The 23,677-nt window shown below is 48.8% G+C and overlaps 5 protein-coding genes across 5 annotated transcripts; 3 read left to right on the top strand and 2 right to left on the bottom strand.

Annotated features, from left to right (window-relative positions):
* Positions 1 to 355: 355 nt before the first annotated feature.
* Positions 356 to 3,370, bottom strand: EMH_0096680 (uncharacterized protein; the record flags this gene model as incomplete). The annotated part of the gene is made up of 1 exon (XM_013495058.1): positions 356 to 3,370. One exon carries the CDS (start codon positions 3,368 to 3,370, stop codon positions 356 to 358), a length of 3,015 nt encoding a protein of 1,004 aa, XP_013350512.1.
* A 1,084-nt stretch (positions 3,371 to 4,454) lies between these two features.
* EMH_0096570 (uncharacterized protein) lies at positions 4,455 to 9,038 on the top strand (the record flags this gene model as incomplete). Its single annotated transcript, XM_013495057.1, has 10 exons — positions 4,455 to 4,641; positions 4,964 to 5,235; positions 5,379 to 5,544; positions 5,704 to 6,777; positions 6,937 to 7,046; positions 7,392 to 7,595; positions 7,992 to 8,241; positions 8,448 to 8,480; positions 8,617 to 8,726; positions 8,916 to 9,038. The coding sequence occupies 10 exons, from the start codon at positions 4,455 to 4,457 to the stop codon at positions 9,036 to 9,038; spliced, it is 2,529 nt and encodes an 842-aa protein (XP_013350511.1).
* Positions 9,039 to 10,786: 1,748 nt separating this feature from the next.
* EMH_0096460 (uncharacterized protein) lies at positions 10,787 to 11,929 on the top strand (the record flags this gene model as incomplete). The annotated part of the gene is made up of 1 exon (XM_013495056.1): positions 10,787 to 11,929. The coding sequence occupies one exon, from the start codon at positions 10,787 to 10,789 to the stop codon at positions 11,927 to 11,929; it is 1,143 nt and encodes a 380-aa protein (XP_013350510.1).
* A 3,265-nt stretch (positions 11,930 to 15,194) lies between these two features.
* On the bottom strand, positions 15,195 to 19,343 carry EMH_0096350 (Tetratricopeptide repeat protein, related; the record flags this gene model as incomplete). Its single annotated transcript, XM_013495055.1, has 12 exons — positions 15,195 to 15,498; positions 15,602 to 15,799; positions 15,982 to 16,136; positions 16,225 to 16,303; positions 16,440 to 16,498; positions 16,596 to 16,682; positions 17,091 to 17,162; positions 17,468 to 17,501; positions 17,672 to 17,816; positions 17,961 to 18,075; positions 18,559 to 18,687; positions 19,086 to 19,343. The coding sequence occupies 12 exons, from the start codon at positions 19,341 to 19,343 to the stop codon at positions 15,195 to 15,197; spliced, it is 1,635 nt and encodes a 544-aa protein (XP_013350509.1).
* Positions 19,344 to 20,807: 1,464 nt separating this feature from the next.
* Positions 20,808 to 21,334, top strand: EMH_0096230 (uncharacterized protein; the record flags this gene model as incomplete). Its single annotated transcript, XM_013495054.1, has 2 exons — positions 20,808 to 20,981; positions 21,110 to 21,334. 2 exons carry the CDS (start codon positions 20,808 to 20,810, stop codon positions 21,332 to 21,334), a joined length of 399 nt encoding a protein of 132 aa, XP_013350508.1.
* Positions 21,335 to 23,677: the final 2,343 nt, after the last annotated feature.

Raw genomic sequence — 23,677 nt, 5'->3', positions numbered from 1 at the left:
AGTTGAAGAAACAAGCAAGCAACTGTGCTTGTCGAGCAAAAATGATATTAGATACAATTCAATGGCTTTTTTGATTCGAAAAGCTGCAGGGCAATCCCCATAGGACGAGCTCCCGCCAAAAGTTTGCTGTTACAACTTTCAAGTTTATCTCTTTCTAATCATAGATTAATTATTTCTCCTCCGTACATCACGATCTACATACGCCGTTAACGCCCACAACTGCATTTTGGATTGAGCGCACTGAAATGCAAACCTAGTTCAAGTAACTGCGTATCAATTCTCTGAGCTGGATTCCCTCTGTCGCGAAGCAAACTATGGAGTGTCTAATTTAGACGGAAAACCGAGTCAAGATACCCTAGATTGCTGGAGTCGACTGCCCTGCTGATGTCCACTTTGTCTGCTTGTGTGAGAAATCGTGGACAAAGGAGCAGACGGGGGAAGGGCTCCACGAATCATTCGCAGAATAGTTGCGTTTTTCGCCGAGCATTGTCTTTGGTTGCATGGAAGCCTGCTGCAGCAATGAATTGTCTTCAGCGGAATGCCGTCTTACTGCTGCAAGATTCTGTTTGGATGAAATCTCGGGAATCAGCTCCCAGCAACTAAACGTGGGGGCAGAAGCGGGAGCCAATCCTGAAGGGCTGCAGTGCTGGTTGCTACAGACCTGCGCAGACGATGGTCCTCCTGATACTGCTCTACTGCAGCTGTGCCTCTGCGGAAAAGGCTCGGAAAGTAAGTTGGCAAGCAGTAGAAGTTTCTGTTGTTGGCTTTGCTGCTCCTGGTTTGCCAGCTCATCCGTGAATTTAACACGGCGGCCAGTATCTGCTTCAAATCCACTTGCTGCTCGGGGATCGCCCTTGTACAGGGTAGGTAGTAAAGGTGCCGATATTCCCAGCCCGGCGTTTTGCGAGACCCAATGCCACCAGGGTTGCCTGGCAGCATAATCACACTGCTGCAGTTTCTCGTCAAGGGGCTGCCCAGACTTGTTCTGGCTTGCCAGTGTTTGTCGGCTCCGAAGGTTTGACTGCGTCCCTACTACTCTCAGGACCCTCTGCCGCCTCGTGCGATTTTCTGGCGCTTTTGACCGCTGTTGTCGTTTTGTATTAAGTATTCCTGAAGACGGTGCTGAAGCAAAGGAAATCGTATCGCCGGGGCTGGACGTCTGACCCCCCTGAGGCGCCCCGACACCTCCCCCAGCAACCAGTCCAATGAGGCTCTGTTGCAAACACTCACGGAGGTGTATCTCGCTATTCAGTTGCTGCTGAAGGTTTCGAAGTTCCTGTTGTTGCCTCTGTGTGCTTTCTAGGTGCGCTTGTCCAAGTCGTTGCATCTCTTGCTGGAAAAACCTCTGAGCTCGCTCAATCTGTTGCTCGACCGTGCGCCTTGCAGCTGCTGCCCTCCAGGGCAGAAATGTCCGCAGCTGTAACATGAACAAACGGCGCTGCTGCAGAGCTTGCTGAAGCTTCTTGAGCCTTCCCGTGAGCACTCGCTGCAGCTGCCATCCTTTCCACGCAAAGCGCAGCAGTTGAGAACCCTCCTCCGTGCGCCTCCTCCTGCAGGAAATCTCCAGTATTTTCTCCAGCCTTTCGTGTTCCTCCACTTTCTGCGCTCTCAGAGAAACTAGCTCCGCTTCAGCAGCAGCAAATCCCACCTGGTGCTCTTGTTGCAGCTGCAGCCGCAAGTGCCGTTCGTGCTGCAGCTCCCTCCAAAGCTTCTGCTTCACAGAAGCTTGCGAGCTAGCGAAACACCGAGCAGCTTCTCTTCGCAAGAGCCCTAGGGAGTGTTGTAGCAACAGGGAAAACTGGTGCTCTTCCTCTCCATGGTAAGCCTCGGACGCGCAGTCTAGCCCCACGGTTTCAACCCTGTGTGTCCCATGCGCAAGCAGAGGCAATTCTGGTGAGCGTCGGTGGCTTTCCCAAGGAATTCCATCTGGAATACTGGTTGGAATGGCCGTGGCTTCCTCCGAAAGCGTGGTATGTATTTCCTGTGTGGACTTTTTGGCTCCTGAATTGTTGCTGGGAGTGCTTCCTGCTGCGACTGGACTGCAAGTATTGCGGCAGGGCAGCACCTCGCTCCCCTGAGAAACACCACTAACTGTCGGCTCATTGCTTGGTCCATTCACAGGCAAATCGAGAAGAATAGGGTCCATAATATAGTGACGGTTGACAATCTGCTTTTGCCCGGTTGTGTCATTGCCCCTGTCAGCCCTCAACACTGCTTTGGTGGGGGAATTTTGCTGTGGTGGTTGCAGCGGAGTTTCTTGAAACCTGCTGCTTCGAGAAACATCTGAAGAATGAGGTAATTTTCGTCTGCTTCTGGCCATTGCCGTCGTCTTTGGAGCGGGTAGGAAGCGTCGGGTGAAGGCAGAGCTTTGTCTTTGAGGGAAAGCTAGAGAATTCGTTTCTGGAGTTGAAGGTGATACCGACTGGAGAAGTTCGGTTGCTGCGCTTCCCGATCTCCTTATTCGGTATTGCTCTGAGGTCTGAAATATTCTGCTGCCATTATCTGAAGGGCTGCTGTCGAGACCCTCTTCTGCGGCAGCTGCCAAGCGGAGGCTCGATGCGCCCAGAGCCGCAACGAGACAAGCTAATGATGAGTTATACGGCATCGCTTTGACTGTTGTCCCCTCTGTTCCCTCTTGAGCAGTCCTCTGAGCCGTTCGCATAAGCGGTAGAGTGCCTTTGAGGGATACATTATCTTGGTTGAGACGTGTTTGCTGCTGCATGGCCGAGCTTTGCTTGTCCAGTACACTCCCCACACCAGGTGCAGGAACGACTGGGTCCGTAGACTTGTATGTACCTGCTAAAGAAACAGGAGAGGACGCTACTTGCAATGGTTTCCTCCTAGCAGTCCCTGCATCACCTTGTGCAGCAAGTTGTTGTGTTTTTTCTAATGTCGACGGAGCGGCAGAGACTCCTACTTTTTCGCGTGAGGGATCTCTAAAGGGTGCATCAGCCACCTTTGTGGTTTCAGCTGTTGTCGTAGATGCTGTTGAAGGAGCTGAAGGCAAACTAGCAGCACCCTCTCTTGATGTTGCAGCCTGCTCCTTCGGTGCTGTTTTGGTTATCTTTGAAGAAGCAGCGTTGGATGAAGGCCTCCCGTGGTTCGGGAGATCCGGCTTTACCAAGGGATTGAGGAAGGGAGGCACGCGCATTGTGGAACGCGGTTCCATAGGCTTTTCCCTGAAATTCGGATTGCCAGGCACCATGAACTCTGTACTCGCCAGAACAACCGGTGATTCCGAGCGCGAATCGCGAAACGATGCTGACGACGGCTTCTTGGTCAAGCAATTGGCCGCGCTGTCATGCAGCGGAGGTGATGTGGAGGGCCTAGCGGAAGACCAGTCTTGTATGTCTGTCTCCAGCATCAGCATTTTTTTCTAAAGGAGAGTGATACTTGAGGAGCTCAAGGTGAATATGTCAAGGCCATTTACTAAGCAGTTCTGAGCCGATTGCACCCGCATTTGCTCCATCACGCTTAGTGCAAACATACTATCATATTACCGGTTTTGGGGCGTTTCCCTCTGATTTTGATCGGCTCTTTGTAGGCAGACTACGCTCCTCCCTCATCAGCCGAGGGCTAATGATTCAACGTGCTACAGTTAGTAAGTTCGGTCGTGAGATATTTCTTCAATATACCTAGTGCAATTGTGGGGCGCACAGGCGCTCAGAGTAAGTGTCTGTTTGGATTGACTCTCCGATGGTGGGGTTCACCGGACACCGAGCCACAACACCTACAACCGTCGGCTTTGATGCAAGAGAAACTTCCAAAACTAGGTGTATTTGCTTCTTCTTTAGCATCGTACGTATTTATTATGTTGAAGCGTTAAAGTGCAGGATGACGGCCTAATCAGAAACTTTCTCTGCATCGTCGACGTGTGCGGGGTCACCTACTAGTCCAGCGGCCCCTCACCACCATTCTTCAGGCCCACCCGGCAACTACTCATTGTCTGACGCACACAGAAGAAATAAAAGAATCTTAATGTCGTATTGTCTTAGAAAGCGTTAGCGCCGTCATTAGGGTTCTCCCAGTAGCTAGGTACTCGGAGCTTGTCTGGCGTAAATTACGTCGGCAGCGTCTCCTCTGCGTGGACATTGAGCAGGCGAAAATATCTAGAAAACAATGGGCGATCTGTTCACGTTACCCCACACTGGCTTGTTCCATGTTTTTGGGTCTGAAAAATAGTCCGACGACAATTCACCGACGAAACGGGGAGGCAGTCCGCTACTTCGCTCTCGGTCTTGCTAGGCATACAGGCCTTGCCTGCCACGGGGTGGCATGAATGACCTGTGGGTTTGCTGGAGTTCATTGACTCCCCAACGTTTTGATTAGCTGCATGGCTGGCCCTTTAAGAGAAGGAGAGGCAAGTGCACGTTAGTGGCACTGTCTTAGAATCGATCTCAACGCCGCTCAAACTTATGCACATTCCCCGCAGCTACTGCTGGAGAGCACCTACGATGAACTCTGCGCTATCCGTCGCTACCATGAAGGCAGCCAGCAACTACCACACGGTTCTACTTCAGAGCCGAAAATGCCGCAAGAAGTCACGACTCGGCATACTGCTGACAGCGGCAGTTGCAGCATTTGCCATTTCAACTGCGCAAGACGTAAATGGTTTTACAGTCGAGGAGGCATTATTTACAGGTTTGTGCACGCTTGATACCCTGAGTCTTTGGTTATCGTCTGCTTGCCACTACCCAAAAAGAGGAACGTCTAATTTGACAACAAGTTGGCACCATGCTTCCGGGAAAAGTACTATGCTTTACGCGCGTTAATCCTTGAGCATGGGGAGTGCCTACAGAAAGGAACTTTGCACTTCACGTACCTACGAGCTCTACCCATATCACGTTTCCGGAAAACAGATTCTAAATGGGTTCCTCCCGCGGTAGACATCGTTGCTGAATACCAAATATACTTCTGACACTCTGCTTTTTTTGCTTTTTTCATTCCTGCACGATATGTACAGCGGGTGGAGGAGAAACAAAGGAGTTAGGCAGGTCACACGCCCCTACGCAAGAAGGCCTCGCGATGGCATTTGCTGAAGCAAATCAAGAAAATGCAGATACTACCACTCCCAATGAAGAACCTGAAAATCCAGATGAAGGGGATAGTGACACCGATGACAGTGAAGAGGAGTTGCCCCCTCTATCCCCGACCGTAGAGAAATTCGACGAGGCGATGAAACGCGCCTGCTCGCCGAGCATAAAAGAAAGCCTCTTCAAAGACCTGGAGCAATCAGTGAGTTGCTTTAGGTCTCCACATATCCGATTTTGAAAGCCCGACAAGGAGAAAAGCGCTAGTTTCATGGGCAAGGCACAACAGAGCTACCTCAATCTGCTATCAAGGGAATCGAGGGGCCTGCAGNTGTTACATCTGAAAAGGTTCTCGACGCAATGGGGGTTATGGACCGCTGGATGAATAGCGTATTAGGAGCAATGACAACTCTCGAGTCAGATTCAACAGCTCTGTACGCGTATCTATCAGGAACGGGGAGTTTGACTGATGTCATCAAAAGCAGTTGCCTCTTCGGCTTGTCCATCCTTGCAGGTATCCTCGTGGCTTTTGCATACATACTATGCTGCCTCCCAAAGCTCTGCTGCAAATACCTGCGGCGCTTGTGTTGCTGTGCAAAGTGCTGTTGTGGACAGCTCAAGCTTTGCTCACGACTTGTGGGTTCCATAGTTGTTGCAGTGGTGACGTTGTTAGGCATCATATTTGCTTGCCTCGTTATAAGTTACCAAAGACAAGGCGTACAAGGTGCCAAGCAGGCGTATTGCCAAGCATATGTCTTTACTGATGAAATACTTCGTGGAAGTGCATCACTGGGTACAAACGATACTCGAGCAGATGCGCCGTTACCGGACGAATTTGAAGGATTACTGCCTTTGGTTGAATCTGTGGAAACTTTGGCGCTGCTGGTCGATGGAACGAATCCGAACAATATTCTTGAGTTGTCCAAGCAGGCGGCAACTAACGCGCTGGATGTTGTCGCACTAACTGACGAGATGGAAAATACCATAAAATTTGTTTCCGATTCATGCATCTCTTTTTATGCAAGTAACTCGCTCTCTGGGTGTTCCCACAAATCCCTGTTTTGTGATCTTCGCAAAAGTCAAAGTTCCGCCTCGGGGCTGGTCAGCATTGAAAAGCGGATGAGCGCCTCAGCTAAGGAAATCATTAAACTGGAGCCTAAGAAATATGTGGACGAGTTATTTGACGGGGTGACGCTTCCAGCTCTAAACATAGAATCGAGCTTCCCCACTGAGAGTGTCAAGAAGCTATTTTTTACTGTCTTTGACGTCCTAGGAGAATCTGAGGAAACAGTCTCAAAGGTGTTGGGATGGCTCGAAGTCGCTCTTTGTGTAGACTGTGCTATTTACTTGGCCATCCTGTTGATGGTAGTCCTCTGGCTTGCTTGGTTTTTCTTCCGAGGAAGGAAGACTCAAAGCTTAATTCCGGCGATCTTCTGGAACATCTTAGCGTTGATGGCTGTTATACTTCTGGTAGTTGGTGGTCTCTTAGGATGGACCACGACGCTTGGTAGGCAAGGTTGTTCCATTCTGATAAACAATTGCTTAGAACAAGACCAATGGGACCTGCTTTCTGACTACGCGCCCGTTGTTGAGCCGCTAATATCCCAATGCCTGACAAAGGAAGGAGATGGAGATTTGCTCGCTGGAGTCGGGGTGGACGCGGCTTACGACGAAATGCTTGGCACACTTCAAGAGACACTTAATGGCTTCCCCACCAACATAAGTCCTCTGGATAAGGACACATCGAGTACGGATCCGACTTGACTCGTTTTACGATAATCTACCAAGGAGCGATTATGCACATGAGTTCGCAAACTTAACAATACAGGGTAGTCTCCTTGTGTTAGCTGCTGCAGTAGTCTCCTTACGTTCGGTGCTGCAACTATTATGTTGTCCCTGTACGTAGAACTGGCTGAGAATTATCTCAGTGAGGCAACCGTGCGTGGCTCTATGGTGGTTGCCGACCCGGATTCCGTACCTGAGAGCAGAAAGAAAGTCTTCCCCGAATTTTTGAAGGTGATTCTAGCTTTATTTCCCACTGGAAGGCTTTCATGTTCCCTTAGCTTTGTTATGCTTAGCAGTAGAGTAACCACAAACATCCGTGTTTTCACGCCATAAGGGCATTTTGACGGGCTAGGCTTTTCTCTTCGCACGCATATGAGCGTATGTTTGCACGCTCACATCTCACGTCAAAGCGTTAAAAGACTTTGTTTAGTGTTTCGTTTGTCTGTAAATATTTAGGTCGTCCGATATCCTTAACGACCGAACTTAGTCTCCATAACTGTATACGCACAGTGGCCCTTGCAGTGGCAAGTATTTCTTTTGTATCTTTTGAACAACTCACTTCTGCCTTTTATCCAGAGTGGTATGCAACTACTGGACGCGGAGATAGGGGGAGAAACCATCTACGGACTTGAAACACTCGAAAGCCTTGTTGCTCCATGGAAACTGTCCGCTCTTCATCCTGATGAGGCGGCAGACGGAGAGTTCATTGTGAGGGAAGACAACCCAAACGAAGCAGACCCTAACTTCATCAAGTGGCTAGAAGACCTTAAAGAGCGGAAGGTAGGTAACTCAAAACGTTTGTATCCATGACGTTGGGAAGGGACGGTGGCTTTGTTGCGTTTTCAAAAACGCATGTTGCTTCACCCAATAGTGGCAACGTGCGCCATTCTACGTCTCTGTTTGCATGGCCACCTATTCGTAAGTGTACCTTACGATACAAGGCTTGTAGTGCCTTCTTCGCTGTGTCCATAGATTTGTGCATGTGACAGTCGTCTTGCGCATCCGTAGGATGGTTCACTTTTTTGAATGGGCAAGCACAGACCTCCCATTTTGTATACCTCCCTGTCGAAGTTTTCCATTTGCTTAGTCCTGTCGCCAATCTAGTACACTGTGCAAGTTCAGGTGTAGCAGTTCGGGTGCAGAAGTATGCACTACACGTATCTGTGCATGGTATAGATTGAAGAGCTCACTGCAGATGGATTGAGCCAAGAGAAAGCAGAAGCAGAGTCCGAGCTCTTCAAGGTGCGGACGAAAAATGGCCTTTGGTGGCTCCAACAAAAGCAGAAAGTGCTGGATTTGGAGTATAAATGCGAGCGCGAAGATGGCACGGTGGACGTTTGTGGGTTCGCTGAAATGTTTGGACTCAAGGAGGAGGAGCAGCTTGCCTCCTCTATGTACAATAATCAGCGTGATGTTGCGCAAACATGTGAGGCAAGCCGCCGTCCAACTTCAGACACTCACCTCCTTTACTTGTGTTTTCGACGCAAGTATGCCCAGTGCCAATTAGTGTAAGTTGCGCCGTGCCAGAACTGTACAAAAAACGGAAGCCGTGGCACGATTGACCCTGCCGAAATTCACCTCAACCAAATTCCGCTGTTCGCTCTTATTGTGGTGCTGCGACATGCTGCCTAGACTTACGGATCTCCTCGTGCTTCGTCAACGCAGGTAGGCCTACCTCTTGCGAACTTTCCCCTACGGAAGCACAAACCTAGCCTTTCCATCACGACGACAGACTAAGCTAGCACCATTACATTTCTCTTCCGATTCATTGTTGCTTTGATTCCCTTTTTACTGTTTGCAGTGACTGACTCAATTGGCGTGATTAACGAGAATGTTATTTTTCCTCTGGAACGCCTCAAGAAATCTTTAAACTGCCGCTTCCTTCGGCGTAACATTGTTCAAATGGCCGCTGTAACTTGTGAATCCACCGTCTCGAACTTTTATTACGTGCGCCCGAGCCCTTCCAGCTCTCTGTTACCAATGATATGTTAATAGATGTCAGGCCTAGGTGATTTTGCAGAGCATCAGGTGCTGCACGATTCCCTGAAACGCATCAGCTGTTGCATCCATTCCACCGTTGTTCTCTCTGTTTCCCTTCAGGTAGCTATGTACAGAGCACTCGGCGGTGGGATCGCTTGTTTGGTTGTCCTAGCTCTCTTCATGTTTTGGAGCAGCCTCAAAGGAGACAAGTCCGCTGAACGAGTTGCAGGCTCGAATGCGTAGAGGCAATGCAGGTGCTTCGCAATCATCTGCATGGGTACGCTGTGTGGCCAGCGTTTGTCAATGTTCCTTATGGCACTCACAAAAGAGGCGGCACTCACAAAAGGGGTGGCTTTCCTACGCCTCGGTACAGCTCTACAAGGTTTGCGTTGTTCGCAAATTTGAAAAAAAATATCTCCAGCTGTTGAGCTGGACAATGTCATTTCATTGTGGGGAACCTGTACCAACAAGTGCCCGTGTCGAGCCTACGGACGCTCTGTATATGCTGTGCTACCGGAAAGCACACGTACATACAGCTATAGCTCCCCTTACGTCCAAATAAGCCAGAAAACGCCTATTCTCATTCAGTCGATGACGAAGAACCAGTCTACTAAAACGTAACAGCAACCCTTCAGGTTCAAGGCGTAAACGAGGTGCCGCCGACTTGATGCGTGGTTCGCCACACCTAACCACTTAAAGACAGACACCATCGGCTCCCTTACGGATAACCAACTAGTTTTGCCCAATATTAAATGACCATAAAGTAGGAGAACAAGCGAATTTGCAGGGGTAACCCGACGAAGAGCCCCAGCGCTTCCTGCAGGCGCGCCTGCCGGTCAGATTCTAGTCGATGCGTCAATCGCAACGCTGCGCAACTCAAATCCTCTGCCCATTCGGCTGCATAGAACCACCATACTTTGGATTCTGAATGTTTCTTTTACTTCTAAGAAAAGCAAGGAGAGGGGGCACATTTATGTACTGGAGCTGTGACCCTGACCAGCGGCGAATGGAAGTGGGAACGATAGTTTTAGACAACTACAAACTGCGCAGGCAGGAGGCTCCGCCGCATATTGACCTACCTTGTAACTGGGCTCTCAAAGAAGAGAACTGCATACCTAAAATTACGGTACTTTACTCAAGCTGCATCTTGCCCTAACCTGTTGCCTCAGTCCCGTGAGTTGCACGCCTCCACCCTAAGAGTCTGCTAGGGACGGGCCGCCTCATGACGCTAGCGTTACCAGCAATCCAACAATCCAGTGACATCTTACTCAACTAGGCCAAGAGCAATCGTTCTCTACGTCTAACTACTTCCTCGTGTGCTTGCGCTGTTCACGTGAGCTTTCTAGCATAACATCCCCGCATGCGGTCTTCCTGCAGACATCACCAAAGTTCTCCGCATACACATGAACGAAAATGCAATTTATAAACTTAAATCTGCCAGTTTTTAGCGTGTCTTGTTCTCTCAAAAGAACGTAGATCGTATATCCAGTCTGCCCGACATTGACCGCCAGGGCTCATGCCAACCTTCTCCCGCTTAGAAACCGGGTACCTTGCCACTTAAAGAAGCCTCTCCGGCGCCGAAGTCCATACTAGATCGTTCCTCCTGCCTCCAGAAAAACAGTCAATTACATCGCCAATCGCGGAAGAGTTGACCATGCTAGTTTGGGGCTTGCCCAAATGTGCAGTACTGGTACATCACGCACGCAGTCCAGTTTATTAATGTTTTGTTTTCAATGTCCGTGCAGTGAAAAATACTAGGATTTAATTTGCCACGATTAGATTGCAGCTGTATCCTTGCAGAGGTTCGTTTGAGAGCATCGCCGAACCCATCTACGCGTTGGCTTCCGTCAATTAGCAAAGTGTAATCTAGAGAGCAAAACACATGCTAGGACTATTCGAATATCCCCTACACTACGCGACGAAGCGTGGGGGTCGCTGTAACAGGAATTTAAGAAGCAGCAGCCATTTCAGAGCACTGCCCTGTAGGTACGATGGGGAAGAACGATAGTTCCAGCAGGCAAGAGAGCAGTGCATCTGCTACGCTTCTACGTTCAAGTGTAGATTCTGGCACATTTAGTGACGTGAATAATTCTTTGCCTCACTCGCACCAACACTCGAATACATTTGCCGGGCCTCCAGTGGAGTCGTTGGGAGGAATCGATCCAGCTGAGTGCCCTGTAGCAGCAAACAACTACGATGTGAAAGCAACGACGACAGGCTATGAATTACAACTGCCTGAAATTAACGAAGCCTGTGAGCCAGAAGAAGAATCGCTTGTTCCGTTTGACAGAAGACCGTCATACCTGCAAATATCCCGTCGCCTCAAAAGAATTCGCGTCTTGCCCGCCTTGCTCGCCTGCTTTTCTTCGCTAGTTGTCACTACTGCTATATGCGGAACAGAGATTGCAATCAGAGCCGTGGATATATCCTCGTCTTTAGCCCTGTTATGTTCTTCAGTCGTTGCTTGCATGTTAGCCGCCTTCGCCGCTCACAAGAAAAGTCATGTCCTTCTTGTTGGCCTCGTGATGCTAGAGGTTCTCTTTACTTTGTACTCAACAGCATTTGCGGCTGTTGGTCTAGTTAATGTGGGGCTACTACGCAAGCGCCAAGAAATTTTGGAGCAAGATGACACAATGCAGGCAGAGCAGCGAGAAAACGCCTTGAAGATTGCTCAACGCATGCTAACTGAGCAGGCAATTTTTGCTGGTTTGTATTTCTTCCTTGCAGCAGCGCATTGCTGTGCTGCAGCTTCAGTGAATCATCTGCGTGCTGCTGTCAGGCCATTCGACAGCCGTCTAAGAAGAAAGCGCCAAAGAGCAAGAGCTATGGAGAAGCTAAACGTGCGGCCTCCCCCACGGGAAGAAGAAGCAAAAGGAGCCGTAGACCGAGGAACCAAGGCAGAGAACTTTTCGAACGACTTGCAACAGTTGCACTTCAACGGGGTAAGCCAGGATGGGACGCCTCCTAGCCATGATTCTCACTCTGTCGAAGCCGGAGAAGTTGCCGAGCTGGAGTCGGCCAGGAACACTGCAAGCAGTGCTCAGAGAAGTAGCTCCTCCAGTGGTACGACGAGCCCTCAAATGACACAGGAGAGCTCAGCTAAAATTGTGGAAGACAATCACACCATTGCATAAGTTTTTTTGGAGTCTCCTCTCAAATCTCGAGAGTTGCGCAAACTCAGTATCGGTACAGGTATATGGCCCTTCCGCGAAGCAGCTAGGGGGTGCTTTCCGAGCCGTTTGTCTCCGTGCAGTTTAGCACGCCTCCGCAAAATAGAGGATGTAAAGCCGAAGATAGGTGCTACAGTTGCAGGTTTTCTATATGCTATTTGGGATTTACCCAAACTTCAGTATAATGAATTAAATCTTGCACATTTTCGATTCACCCGACCCTTCGAAAACGCTTCCAGGAAGCGACCCGGGAGAAGTGTTTGCAGCGAGCACGCGTCATCGGTAGACTTGTCAGGGTATTTTCCAGCTTGAAGAGCGTAATGTTTAGCCGGAATATCCTCTGCTTCCTGCAGAGCTTCATCTAGCACGTATGCAGTGCAGTCACCGCGAACTCCATCTAGCCATTCAGTTTCATTCCTATAGTGTCTCTTTTTATGTCGACGAACTGTACATGAACAAACGTTTGCGAGCCTGACCTGGCCATACTGCGCCCCTCATTCCACCAGTAGCCAGATAATGAACTTCACAAAGCGCCCAGGCGTGCCCGCATATTGCTCGCTACCGTCCGCAAAATGCAGCAGTATTGACCAGCCGACGGAGCCATCAAAGGTAAGAGCGCTCGATTCTACACTTTTAAGTGCTGTCAGCTTCTTGGGCAGCAAAGAAGAGCTGCGTTTGAATGTTCCACCAATCTTGCACTGAGTTATCGGGCACGCTTCCAGTGGATCTCGCATGTAACTCCAAAACACGCGTTCAGACCGGCGGGAAATTGAATTTACCAACTGGCAGTAATGATGCCACTATCTATTGCCAGTCTATTCTATCGTAGGGTCTCTTCTTCCTCCTCTGAATCGNGGCAGTAATGATGCCACTATCTATTGCCAGTCTATTCTATCGTAGGGTCTCTTCTTCCTCCTCTGAATCGCCGAACATTTCGCTGGAGTGTTCAGGGCTGAACGGTATGCGAGCATTTTGGGGCACCGCCTCACCAACCAAGCGCACCAAACAGCGTCCTTATCAAACATTTCTGTAACGGCTCATCGCAGTGCTTGTTCTCTATCCCAGCAAGAATTTGTGCGGAGCTTCTCACTCAAGGGATGGCAGGACAGGATTCAACCTAAAGGGCCACTGAGTGTTCAACTGCTGTCCCAGTTGATCGTATGCATTGCATGCACGCATCCCAGCGCTGAGCTGAACGGCACATATTTTGTGTGCGGAGTAGTGTTCAGATTGCTCTGCTCTCGTTAAGGAGATCAGAAGGAATGCGAGTTACCAATGTTGCTAGTATTCAAAAGCATGTTAGGCTGTATCAAATAAAACGTTCCTCTTCCCCAGCTTCAATTCATCTGAGCATTCTGCTTGCGTAAATACTGAAATTGNTCAAATAAAACGTTCCTCTTCCCCAGCTTCAATTCATCTGAGCATTCTGCTTGCGTAAATACTGAAATTGTGAACGCAGTGCTGCCAACTGTATCTGTGCCCTAATATTTTGTTAAGCTTTCTTTCTTCTCCAGCCCTCTTTTCAATTAGGCCAACGAAGGTTTTTAATTCATTTTCTTTTTGTTCGGAAAAGGTAATGTGCGTTAATCAACCGAATGCTTCAACTCGTAGAGTCATATTCACCAGCAAAGTCAGCCTGGCCTGGCTGGGCAATTGCAGGAATTTCTGGAGCCCGCTGCTTCCCCTGCTTCTGGATCAGGCTAGATCATTCGTGTTGTTAAAGGTCAAATAAGACCATTGAACATAACATGAGTTTAACGCACCATTGAGTCCATCAGGAGCTCACTTCCTAAGCGGGAAAATATCAGACAAAATGTGAACCTCTTCAAGGTCCGCATCACGCCACCACACATGAACAACAACGGATCTGCGATTGCTGGGAGGTTGGAACTTTGCGATTGAATCGGTAGGTCTCTGGTCTCCCTACCATAGAGCAAAACAACTTAAAGGCCTGATGTTGACTTCATNATTGAATCGGTAGGTCTCTGGTCTCCCTACCATAGAGCAAAACAACTTAAAGGCCTGATGTTGACTTCATGCGTGCGACTAGATGGAAGCGCCCCTTTGCTGAAAGCGCATGCATGGTTATTTCGCTGGTTTGACTCCGAAAGCAGACGGATGGGCCTATGTGCGCTTGGTCAGAGTGGTAGCATATTGGACTAAAACCGAGTTTATCGCAACAACGAGGCAGAAAAACAGCAGTGCATTACTAGCAATGCCAGCCACGCTGCCTACACTACTCGGACGGAAGCCGTTTTGAGCTCCGCGGGGGCAGAGCATACGACCAAGGCAGCACGGCATAGTCCTAGGATCACAAAAGTCTACTGAAGGAAAATTTCCTACACGTTCCATCTTGACGAACCTTGCCTAAACTACTAGGTGTAGCACTATATACCACTGGCACAAGAAAAGGTATGCAGTTTGTCTTAAAAAAGTACAACGCTTCCGAGAATTACCTACTCCACAAAGGAAATACCGCTTCTCCTACACGGAGGAAACTTTCAGTGTAGGTGGATCTAGTCAATTTACATATATTGGGGCTGTGCTGGAGTGGAGGACTGTGCAGCCAGGAAGATGAGCTAAGCTAAGTAGCAGAAATCATCTAGAGCGCCGCGAAGGTCTATGCTGACCTCAATAGGTTAGCGCATATCGTTTCCCTCATAAGAGAACATTCGACACCTACGGCAGTTTATACCACTACAAAAAGTCTTAGTGCGCCGTAGGCTCGGGGAATAACTGAGAACTGAAAAACGTCGTGTGCGTGCTTATGAGGTTTAAAATTAATCAGAGACATACGTCCATCCATCTATAAAGTTCAAAGCGCCATTTGGGCTTCAAAAAATTTTAACTAAAACTCCTCCCACTTACTATTCCGTAAAGAGCCTTGCTAGGAGGTTTGGCCCGGTCTTCAAAGGCTATTTCTGCGTCGCAACCCGGTCGTCATCTCGAAACCCAGCTAAACCCGCCTTATGCTCGTCAGACACTCCGCTGAAGTTCGAGTAGCACGCTACGCCTAGCTTAACGACTGCTACGCAGTAATTTGCATAAAGGCATTGAACCCCCATGGTATATCTGGCTGATGAAGTATAAATAAACTTAGGCGAACAGTGACAGCAATTTCCGAAGGGCACGCGCCTCGCTTGTAAACGAATGATTCGCCTGCACGGCGCACGACAGGGGGCTTCATTTTTCTGCTATGTGCAAGCACTTGAATGCTGGAATTATACAATCAAGAGGTCTTAATCTCATCATCAACTAGACGTTCCACAGCATTGGATTCAATATGATACTCAACAGCCACAATTTCTACAAACATAGGAACCGCTGTACGAACGGCCCCAACAAGGCCTTTAGTGGGTCGTTGCGGGCATTTCATTTCGTATTCGCCTACCCCAATGCACGGGAGGCTTCGTGCCTTTGCTTCGATTCGGAGCAAAACTGCTGCAATGTTTCGCTTAAGCTCATAATCTAGGATAAAGTTTCCTAACGCCACATCGGTCAAAAGCGATCCAATGCAAGCTTTACAGTGCCCCCTGAAAATGCGGCAGTCAATGTCTAGTAGGAGTGCTTTCCGAATATTCTGTTGGCTCTGCACGGGATGCCAACGACAACGTAAACGAGCTGGTTGAGACTCACCATGTGTTCACGTTGAGGGCTCTCTCCATGGGATCTAAGGCCTCCAAAACGCTCCTTACGCCATAGTCATAAGCTTTTTCAGCGCAATACAAGGTGCCCACGATGAGCTTGGCAACGGAAGAATGCGGAATCGAATCATTCCACCCCGATGCGGTTGAGGCATTTCGAACATCGAGCTGCTCACTTGCGTTCAAGAGACTGAAACAAAACCGATAAGGAGTCAGTGGATGAATGTGCTTAGCCAGCAAGACGTGTAGCTGCTCTTCAGTCAAGTAACTGTAGCTAGTGTATGACATCCTCAACACGCGTGGCTTACATGGACTACGGAATCTCTCATAAATGGGTCATGCAATTGAACTGCTTTCCAGACAGAAACACACTTGAGAAGCTGTTGAGCTTGATCTATATGCCCTAGAAGGATGTTCGCAGCCAATGCATTCGTCAAAGCAACAACTTCCCACCCTTGAAGCGCCCGTCCGCATACGTCCGTTCGAACGCCGTCTTCATAAAACGAGAGGCACTTGTCATATTTTTTCTGCGTAAGCAAGAGTTTGCGTAGCACCTATTTGAAGCGCAGGCCACTATTAAATCTGTTCAAAGCAACGGAAATCCCTTATTCCTACCTGCATGAAGAGAATGTGCCCCATGTTAATCTTCCAGTAATTGCTGTCACCGCACATGCTTCCATACGAACCGAGCAGCCTGTAGAAAATCGTTGGACAGTGTGCTTATACCGTTTGATTGGGTCGCTGTGGTAGCATCCACTCAGCTGCATATAATTCTGGATATTCAATAGTCACCTTCAGCAAGATTCATGCCTTTTCTTTGGCAGACTCACGCTTCTGCTTTAGACAGCTTCCCGTCCGCAATATACGATTCAGCCAGTGTCACTAACACCTATGCAGCATCACGCCGAACACAGGAGAGGAACGTTGTGAAAGCCTCCGAAATTCACCAGTCTACACACAACAGCAAATCTCGTCAAAGCGCCTACCGGGATCAAAGTGTCGATGTATTCTTGAAGTGCAGTTGAGGCGCTCCTTTCGACTACGCTTGTTGTACAGCATGTTGCGGATATCTCCTAAGCCCAGCGCAAGCGCATTGAGGTGAAATAGTTATCGATCAGGTGAAGTAGACGTCCCCAAGGACTTTCGCCTTGCTATCTAAAGGACGACGAGTTCGCATCGACAATAAAAGAGCAACGCTCTTTTATTGTCGATGCGAACTCTTGACCAACGCTTGACAACTTTTGTTGCGCTGGCGTTACTGATATGTGAAAACAAAGGCGTACTGCATGTCCTTTCCAGGCACGGAGTTGTTCTCTCATCTGCTCTTCGAGTGCTGCGAGGCGTTTTTGAGCCTCCAAGGGAGCAGAATGAATCTGTCAATGAATGCATTCAGTTCCACATCCAGATCCTTTGACCATCATAGACCATATCCTCTGCAATCTAGGATGATAGAGCTGAACAGATGCCTCGCGTCGGCTTACCAGCATAAAGTTCCGCAAGAACTCTGTTTCGCATTCATTCAGGTCACCAAGATTAACTTCTCCAAATGAAGCCTATGCAGCGGCAAAAAAGCGAATAGTGGCTGCGGCAAGTGGTTCAGAAAGCATGCAGGCAATAATCTCAACGTGCTGAGGATGAGGCTGTCCCTACGCCAAGAGGATTAATACATTTCATCTGGTGAGCTTTTCGAATTCATTATCTCTGCAGCTAGTATGCAGCTTTAGTCTCCTGCCTCTACTCTTGTAGCCACTCGCCAACAATATAGATTTGCAAGGACATGCTGGGTAGAAAGCATGTGCACTGACAGTCTTTAGGTGTTCAATAGCGCCCTACTACGAACGTCTGGTGGAAAACTTACCGCAAGTTTTTCAGCTGCTTCAAAGTGTCCGTATCTAAAGAAGAACACAAACATATTGTAAATATCCTACAAGCTGATATGTGTGTTGCAACCCTTCTCAAAGTACTTACTGGCAAGACGCCAAAGCAAAGACTTCAAAAACACTACCTGAGTAGGTGTTGATTTGACAGTTTTGCTTTGACGGCACTTGTAGGGACAACTGACTTGCAATACAGAATGAGAAGGTTTGCCACAGTTGTCTTAGGGGCGAACCGCTCATCAAGAAGGCTTGCGAGTATTCTAATGCTCTCTGTTGGATCGGTGGTAGCAAGGCTTAGCGCCTGGTTATGAAGTGTCACGTAGTCGGTTCCTGCCAGTTCGAAACTTCACTAAGTAGCTTCATCTTTGTTTCTGTTTCTCCATCGCATGCCAGCAAGTATAAGCAACGCCAATTCTTAAATGCACCATGTTTCTGCTGGTGTGCCTTAGTGGAAGACCTTTGGCTTTACCGTACCCAAGGCAGCCTTTGTCGTCGCGGTGCTTGAAGACAACAAAAGCAAGTGTTCATTTGCAGTACGCAAACGGCCTTGAAGAATATCCACAGCGCAACAGAGATTAGCTGCCGCCACCTGTAATGACGTTACCAAAACAGACAAATCCGGTGCCACTAAATGGCCTTGTCAGTGTGCAGCTTTGGTTGTGAGGACTCTATGGCACACAATTTACACGCTTGCAGCGCACTGCCCAGTTGACCAACCAGAACTTTCCCGGTAGTAGATTGACCGTCAAAGTTCGTTGTTGGGGAGCTCTTATGAGCAGCTAGCATATGCTGAGTTTCTGCCATTCCTGCAACAAACTCGGTTTGGTTCCCGTAGCAGACCGAAACAATCCCTCCAGCAATCCTCGCCGCCGCCTCCCTTTCTCCTGACTGGTCACAAGGCGCATAGATCTGATGATCCATAGTTGACATCACTGGGCTGCCGTGTTCTGTGGAACTATACTCGCAGAAACAGTAGATCAAATTGACGAAATGGCCGGGGCTCCAGGAGTATAGTATCTAGTGGAGCATGCCTTATAAGCGCATAAAGCCTCGTTATAGGCAAGGCTCGGACTCCATCCATTTTCAACATTCGCTGCAGCAGCCACTCTACGACCTTCTTCAAAGCTCCCGCTTCGATAAAGGGCTGCTGATTCAAACAGTGCTGCCTCGACTGGTGTAAGTGCACCCTTCGTGCGCCGTGCTGCAGGCCGACCGCAAGAACACCAATATTTTCGTATGGCCTACGACTTTGACTGAAAGGTAGCAAGGCCCAGCGGATGGCTGAAGCGCCAATTGAAATTACATGGCATACTTTCGTCTCCGCTCGCTTTGGCTTTACAAATGCTCTGGGGCGCTGCGTTAGGGACGCGCGTGGAACGGCGCGGAGGATAAATGCCCGCTGCGACCAGGTTCTGTCTCAAGGTGACGCTGACAACAGGATGTTTCCCGCATATGGCGCTCTTGATGGAGCAGTATGTTGCGTATAGCTGCCAAGGAAGCCAACACAAGCGCGTTAAGCGTGGAGAAACGTCTTGAAGAGGGGGCTGTGCACTGCCTTCGTGGGAAAAGCAGAGCATTATCAACTAGAAGATGCCGTACCTGATATTCCCCAACGGCTGGGAATACTTCAAACAACTGGTTGTAAACTTCCCCTGCCGCTTCAAAGTCCTCTGCCATATATAAGCAGTATCCAAGGATTGGGAGCAAAGAATAGCACAGCTTCTGATCAGCAGGGTTTGAACGGCTATGCAAGAGATCCATTAGAAGAGCAACGGCCCCATGGAATTGCTGCTCGCCTACCAACTTATACAATCGCTCCGTCAGCGTCCCATCCGGAAGAGTTGTCTGGGTGATCATTGTGATATAGGCTTACAGACGGTAGAACAACGCTGCGATAACGGCTGCCTGCAGCATACGCGGGTGAACATCATGTAGGCAAACTGGCGCATGCTATAGTCCACATAAGTATAGAAGCCCAACCTATTAATCCCAAACCTATTAATGGGGAGACTTCGAGCCATTGTGTTCATATATATACTCAATTTTGTAGGTCTTTGCTCACAAAGCCACTTTGTTTGCATCGATTTGGACCGTAATGGCGGTTGGCCTAGCTGTGAAACAGGAAATGCTGCGTCTCCTGCCCACCGCAACCCTCAACACTCTGGTGTGATGGGTGCCTAGGGAGCCGGAGGTCTGACCGGCAAACCTGGTGGGCGGGATCGTATACCGTGTGTGTAGAGCCAAGGAAGGGACTTTGACATATTTGGATGTAATACCTACGCTTGAATGCAAAAAAACCGGGTAATTCGGTCAGTGTTGAGTGGTCTAAAGTATCGTAGCCTATAAAGGGAACGGGTGTAGTCCCGTTCGAGTTGGCACACCATGCGTAACCTATGGTGCACTTCTGGGTATCCGCCCTCTTTCAGGTGAAACCAAGTTCCCTAAAATCAGAATAAAGACAAAATATATTATAGGAACACTGTTTAGCTTCCATGCACAGCTCGCTGTAGACACAACACGGAGGTCTCAAAGCGTCGCTAGGAACTGGCTGCATTGCCCGCTGGATGTGACCTCGGGGCTGGACAGCGGCTACATCAGCCCTTCTACGCATAACTACAATTATCGCGTACTTATTGTGTCCCAGTTTCCATGCTGCTCTTTTTTCATATTTAGTTTTCATTGAGCTTGGGCATCGCCTTCGTCAGAGCTTTGAGAGGGAGTTGACGCTTCTGACCTGCGTGTGAGTAGGCCTCGAAAAGCTAACATCCAGGTCCACTGCTTCCCCTGAATCTCGAGGGAGAAACGGCTATGTAAATTTCAGAGCCAAATTTTGTGGTGGTCTGAGACGTGGGTGCCTCTCTAGCTTCTTCTAAGCCGGTTTTCGGCCGTTACTCGGGATTCCCACGTGCAGCCAAGCAAGTTCGACTATCAAGCACGTTAATCCTTACCTTCCCGTTGTAACAAGAGGCGTTTTCATTGAGCATGCTAGCTTGATAAAGGAGTGTGTGCCCGATTTTCTAACATATATTGGAGTAAGTTTAAATAGGAAGACTCACACGCAATTTACGTTCCGTTTTGAAAACTGCCAACGAGTCAGCCACCCTGTAGATATTTGGCTCAGTCGCAGCAGCAGAACCTGCGAACGGGAGCGCTGCTGACGGCACAGCAAAAGTGATCGGTACTAAACCTCCAAATTGGAAACAAATAGAATAGTACGTTTCTAGTACCGATACCGATCACTTTTGCTGTGCCGGAGCTCTTTAATCTGCAGACTGCTTTGTAATCACCCTTCACTGCCTCAGTAACCGTTTCCTCCCAACAATGCAATACCCGGGAAGCTCCGAAGTCTCACAGGGTGCACAAGGCTCCATCTTAACGCCCACAAGCGGATCAGGGGTGAAGCACCGGCTTCGGGAAATTGAGTGCATTATTGATTCCGAACTCAAAGCGCTTCAGAGGCAGGTGCAACAGTTAAAATCCCAGAAAATTGTTCAAGTAAGCACCGAAATTCCCGTCCTACTCCTTATTTGATCAGATGTTGGAAATTCAGCCAATAACTATCGTCTCTTCCTATGGCCCTTCCACTAGAAAAAGGCGGCTTCTGTTCTGCGTTTCTTGCTCAGACGGGCCGAACAGAGGAAGTTGTGCAAGAAGCGAAGGAGGAAATTTTGGCTGCGCTGCAGCAGTCAAAAAAGGAGCTGAAACAATTTTTTCTCCAGCAAAAAACTGAAAATCAGCGTCTGCACGAGATGATTCGAGCTCTTCGAAACGAAAATTTCGCTCTGCAACAGAGCCAGCTAGCGCTTCAGCGCCGGCTGCAAACAGTGGAAGTAGATTTGGGACAGTAACCAGTATCCTCTTCAAAGGCCGAGCAGTGCCATAAGAATTCGTTTGCACAACGGCATTTTCGAATGATCGTTACCGAAAAACCAGGACCTCCGTTTTCTGTTCGACTTAGTGTTGAGAAATAGCTGCACCTTCCCTGTGGTGTTGCAAGATCAACAGGCATCGTTCAGCCGCACTGTCGTCAGCCTCAAAGGAATTTACCTTACCCATGCAACGAGCAGCAAAAAAAGTAAGAGTGAGTACCTTAACTCGAGCTAGGCTAAACTGCCCGGCCTTCCACAGCTATTCTCCCTGAGGATGCTTTTTTGGGGGGGAGAGAAAACTCTACGTTCTGTATTGTTATCAGATTAGATCAGGGCATTCTCGGGTTGCACACGCAGATTACTCATACCGATTCACAACACAAGGTCAACACACTCCCCACCCCGGATTGGACTTGTTTGAGTACCATGCAGCATCACTGGGTGCAGCCAGTAAAACCACCGGTAGGTGCAACGAGACTACGGTATAGGCTTGAAAAGCTCGCGCCAAACGTGTACATTCCCTCTGTGGCAATAACGAATGCTCTATGTTCACGGTGAGCCTCAGGGTGCTGGCTCGTTATACATATTCATACCCGAATTGGCTTTGAGGATGAAATTGCAAATACTTCTGAGAAAAAAATATTGTGGAGTTCCTCCCGTGGCAGGTCTGATTTGCAGCAATGAAATATTCAGCCACATCAATAGAAATACAGTGAATAGTACGTACAGTAAAATATGAACCTGACTGGACGGATTAGAATCCTAGTGATCAGAGAGGTAGCTCACCCGAAATCGCAGCCGCGGTAGAAGTATGCTGGAGAGACGATAATGCGCTACGCTCACCGGTGCAACCCCTGCTATGAATAAACAGAGATCAAACTGGATGGCTTTGATGTTCAATATTCGTAGAAACCTAGAGAAAAACAATGTTTTCAGGTTCGCGACCGCAGGACTCGTAGGTCCCTATGGAGACTCCCTGAGAGTATCTTGACCTCCAGTTCACAATTACGGCCGTATGGGAAAATCCTGCATGGCAGCCAAGCTAGATGGAGTTTGGGGCCTTAGGGATAATAAGGCCCTCGGAACTGGACCCCACTCTCATTAGTGGGTGCAACAAAACAATGTGCACAGCTTAGTGTCTTGTGCCCAAAGCGAGAACAGAAACGCAAACACAGGTACAAGTTCCAGGAGAGCTACGAGTTCCCTCAGCAGGTGGGGTGTTGCGGAGCAGTAACAATGGAGGCAGTGATGGGGGGCATGCAGGCCGTGGGGGGGGGTAAGGAAGCTGATGATGCGTGGGCTGAACCCTCATTCTCTCCCTTCTTATACCGGATTTCGTTCACCCTAATAAAGAATACTGCACTTAGATGTAGTGTTTTGAATAAACATGAGTCTGTGAAAGCCTGTTCCTCTGAAAGTCAAAAGCATGCCTCGCTCCTGAGTAGAACGGGCCAGCGGGCATAAGCTGACTGAGACCCTCAAGTAACCTCACAGGTGCTTCAAGCAGCTCAAATGATTCGGCAAACAATACACGCTAGCGAGGCTAGAGAAAGTTCCTTCTGTTGCTCTCCTCTCTATAGTTGTTTAGCCCTCGTCTCCGCTAGACCCTGCATTGCTGCCCTAGGGATGGGGAGAGGAGACGGGCTGGGCTCTCCCAATAGCTTCTGCATAACGTATCGTTTAGTCAAAACCGTACATCCCTTTGTAAACAATATCTAATACACTCATTAAGTACTTAGTCAATAAATATCAATATGCACTTGCATAAACTTCCATTGTTCAACTAACCCCGATTCTTCCACGGTGAGCACGCCAGTGGTGCCATTACTGTACAGACTATTCAGTACAGTGCGACGCTTGCACACTCCGGAAAATGGTAGGACCTGCCGATGGTGGCGGAAGTTGAACGGGAATCCACTCCCAAGAATTACAGTCTGCTGACAGAAATATAACCTGAAGCAGAATGTTTAGCTAGCTGAGCACGAATTAGATACGTGCTTCTAGCGGAGCTAAAGGAACACCTACATTAAAGTGCCGACGGACTGCAAGCTGAGTGCGGAATATAAACTCTACGAGATCAGCGTAGCTGCTTCGTAGAATACGCAAAATGATAGGATATGGCGTAGCGATGTTAAATCTCACTGCGAGGGATATTAAGCAGGTTCAAAGAGAACAACTGGTTGGCGGTGCGATTCCATCGACCATGCAACCGGCTAATTGCCATAGGGCAACTTGCGTTTCCAACCGAACAGGCTATGGCGTCAGCAGCCAACGAGCTCTGCCGCCTCACAAGACGGAGGGCAAAACTAATATGGTGGGAGT

Source organism: Eimeria mitis, genomic scaffold, assembly GCF_000499745.2.
Source record: "Eimeria mitis Houghton genomic scaffold, Emh_scaff140, whole genome shotgun sequence".
NCBI classification, from domain to species: domain Eukaryota; phylum Apicomplexa; class Conoidasida; order Eucoccidiorida; family Eimeriidae; genus Eimeria; species Eimeria mitis.
The sequence above is the reverse complement of the archived record's forward strand: the minus strand, read 5'-3'. Positions and strand labels throughout refer to the sequence as shown.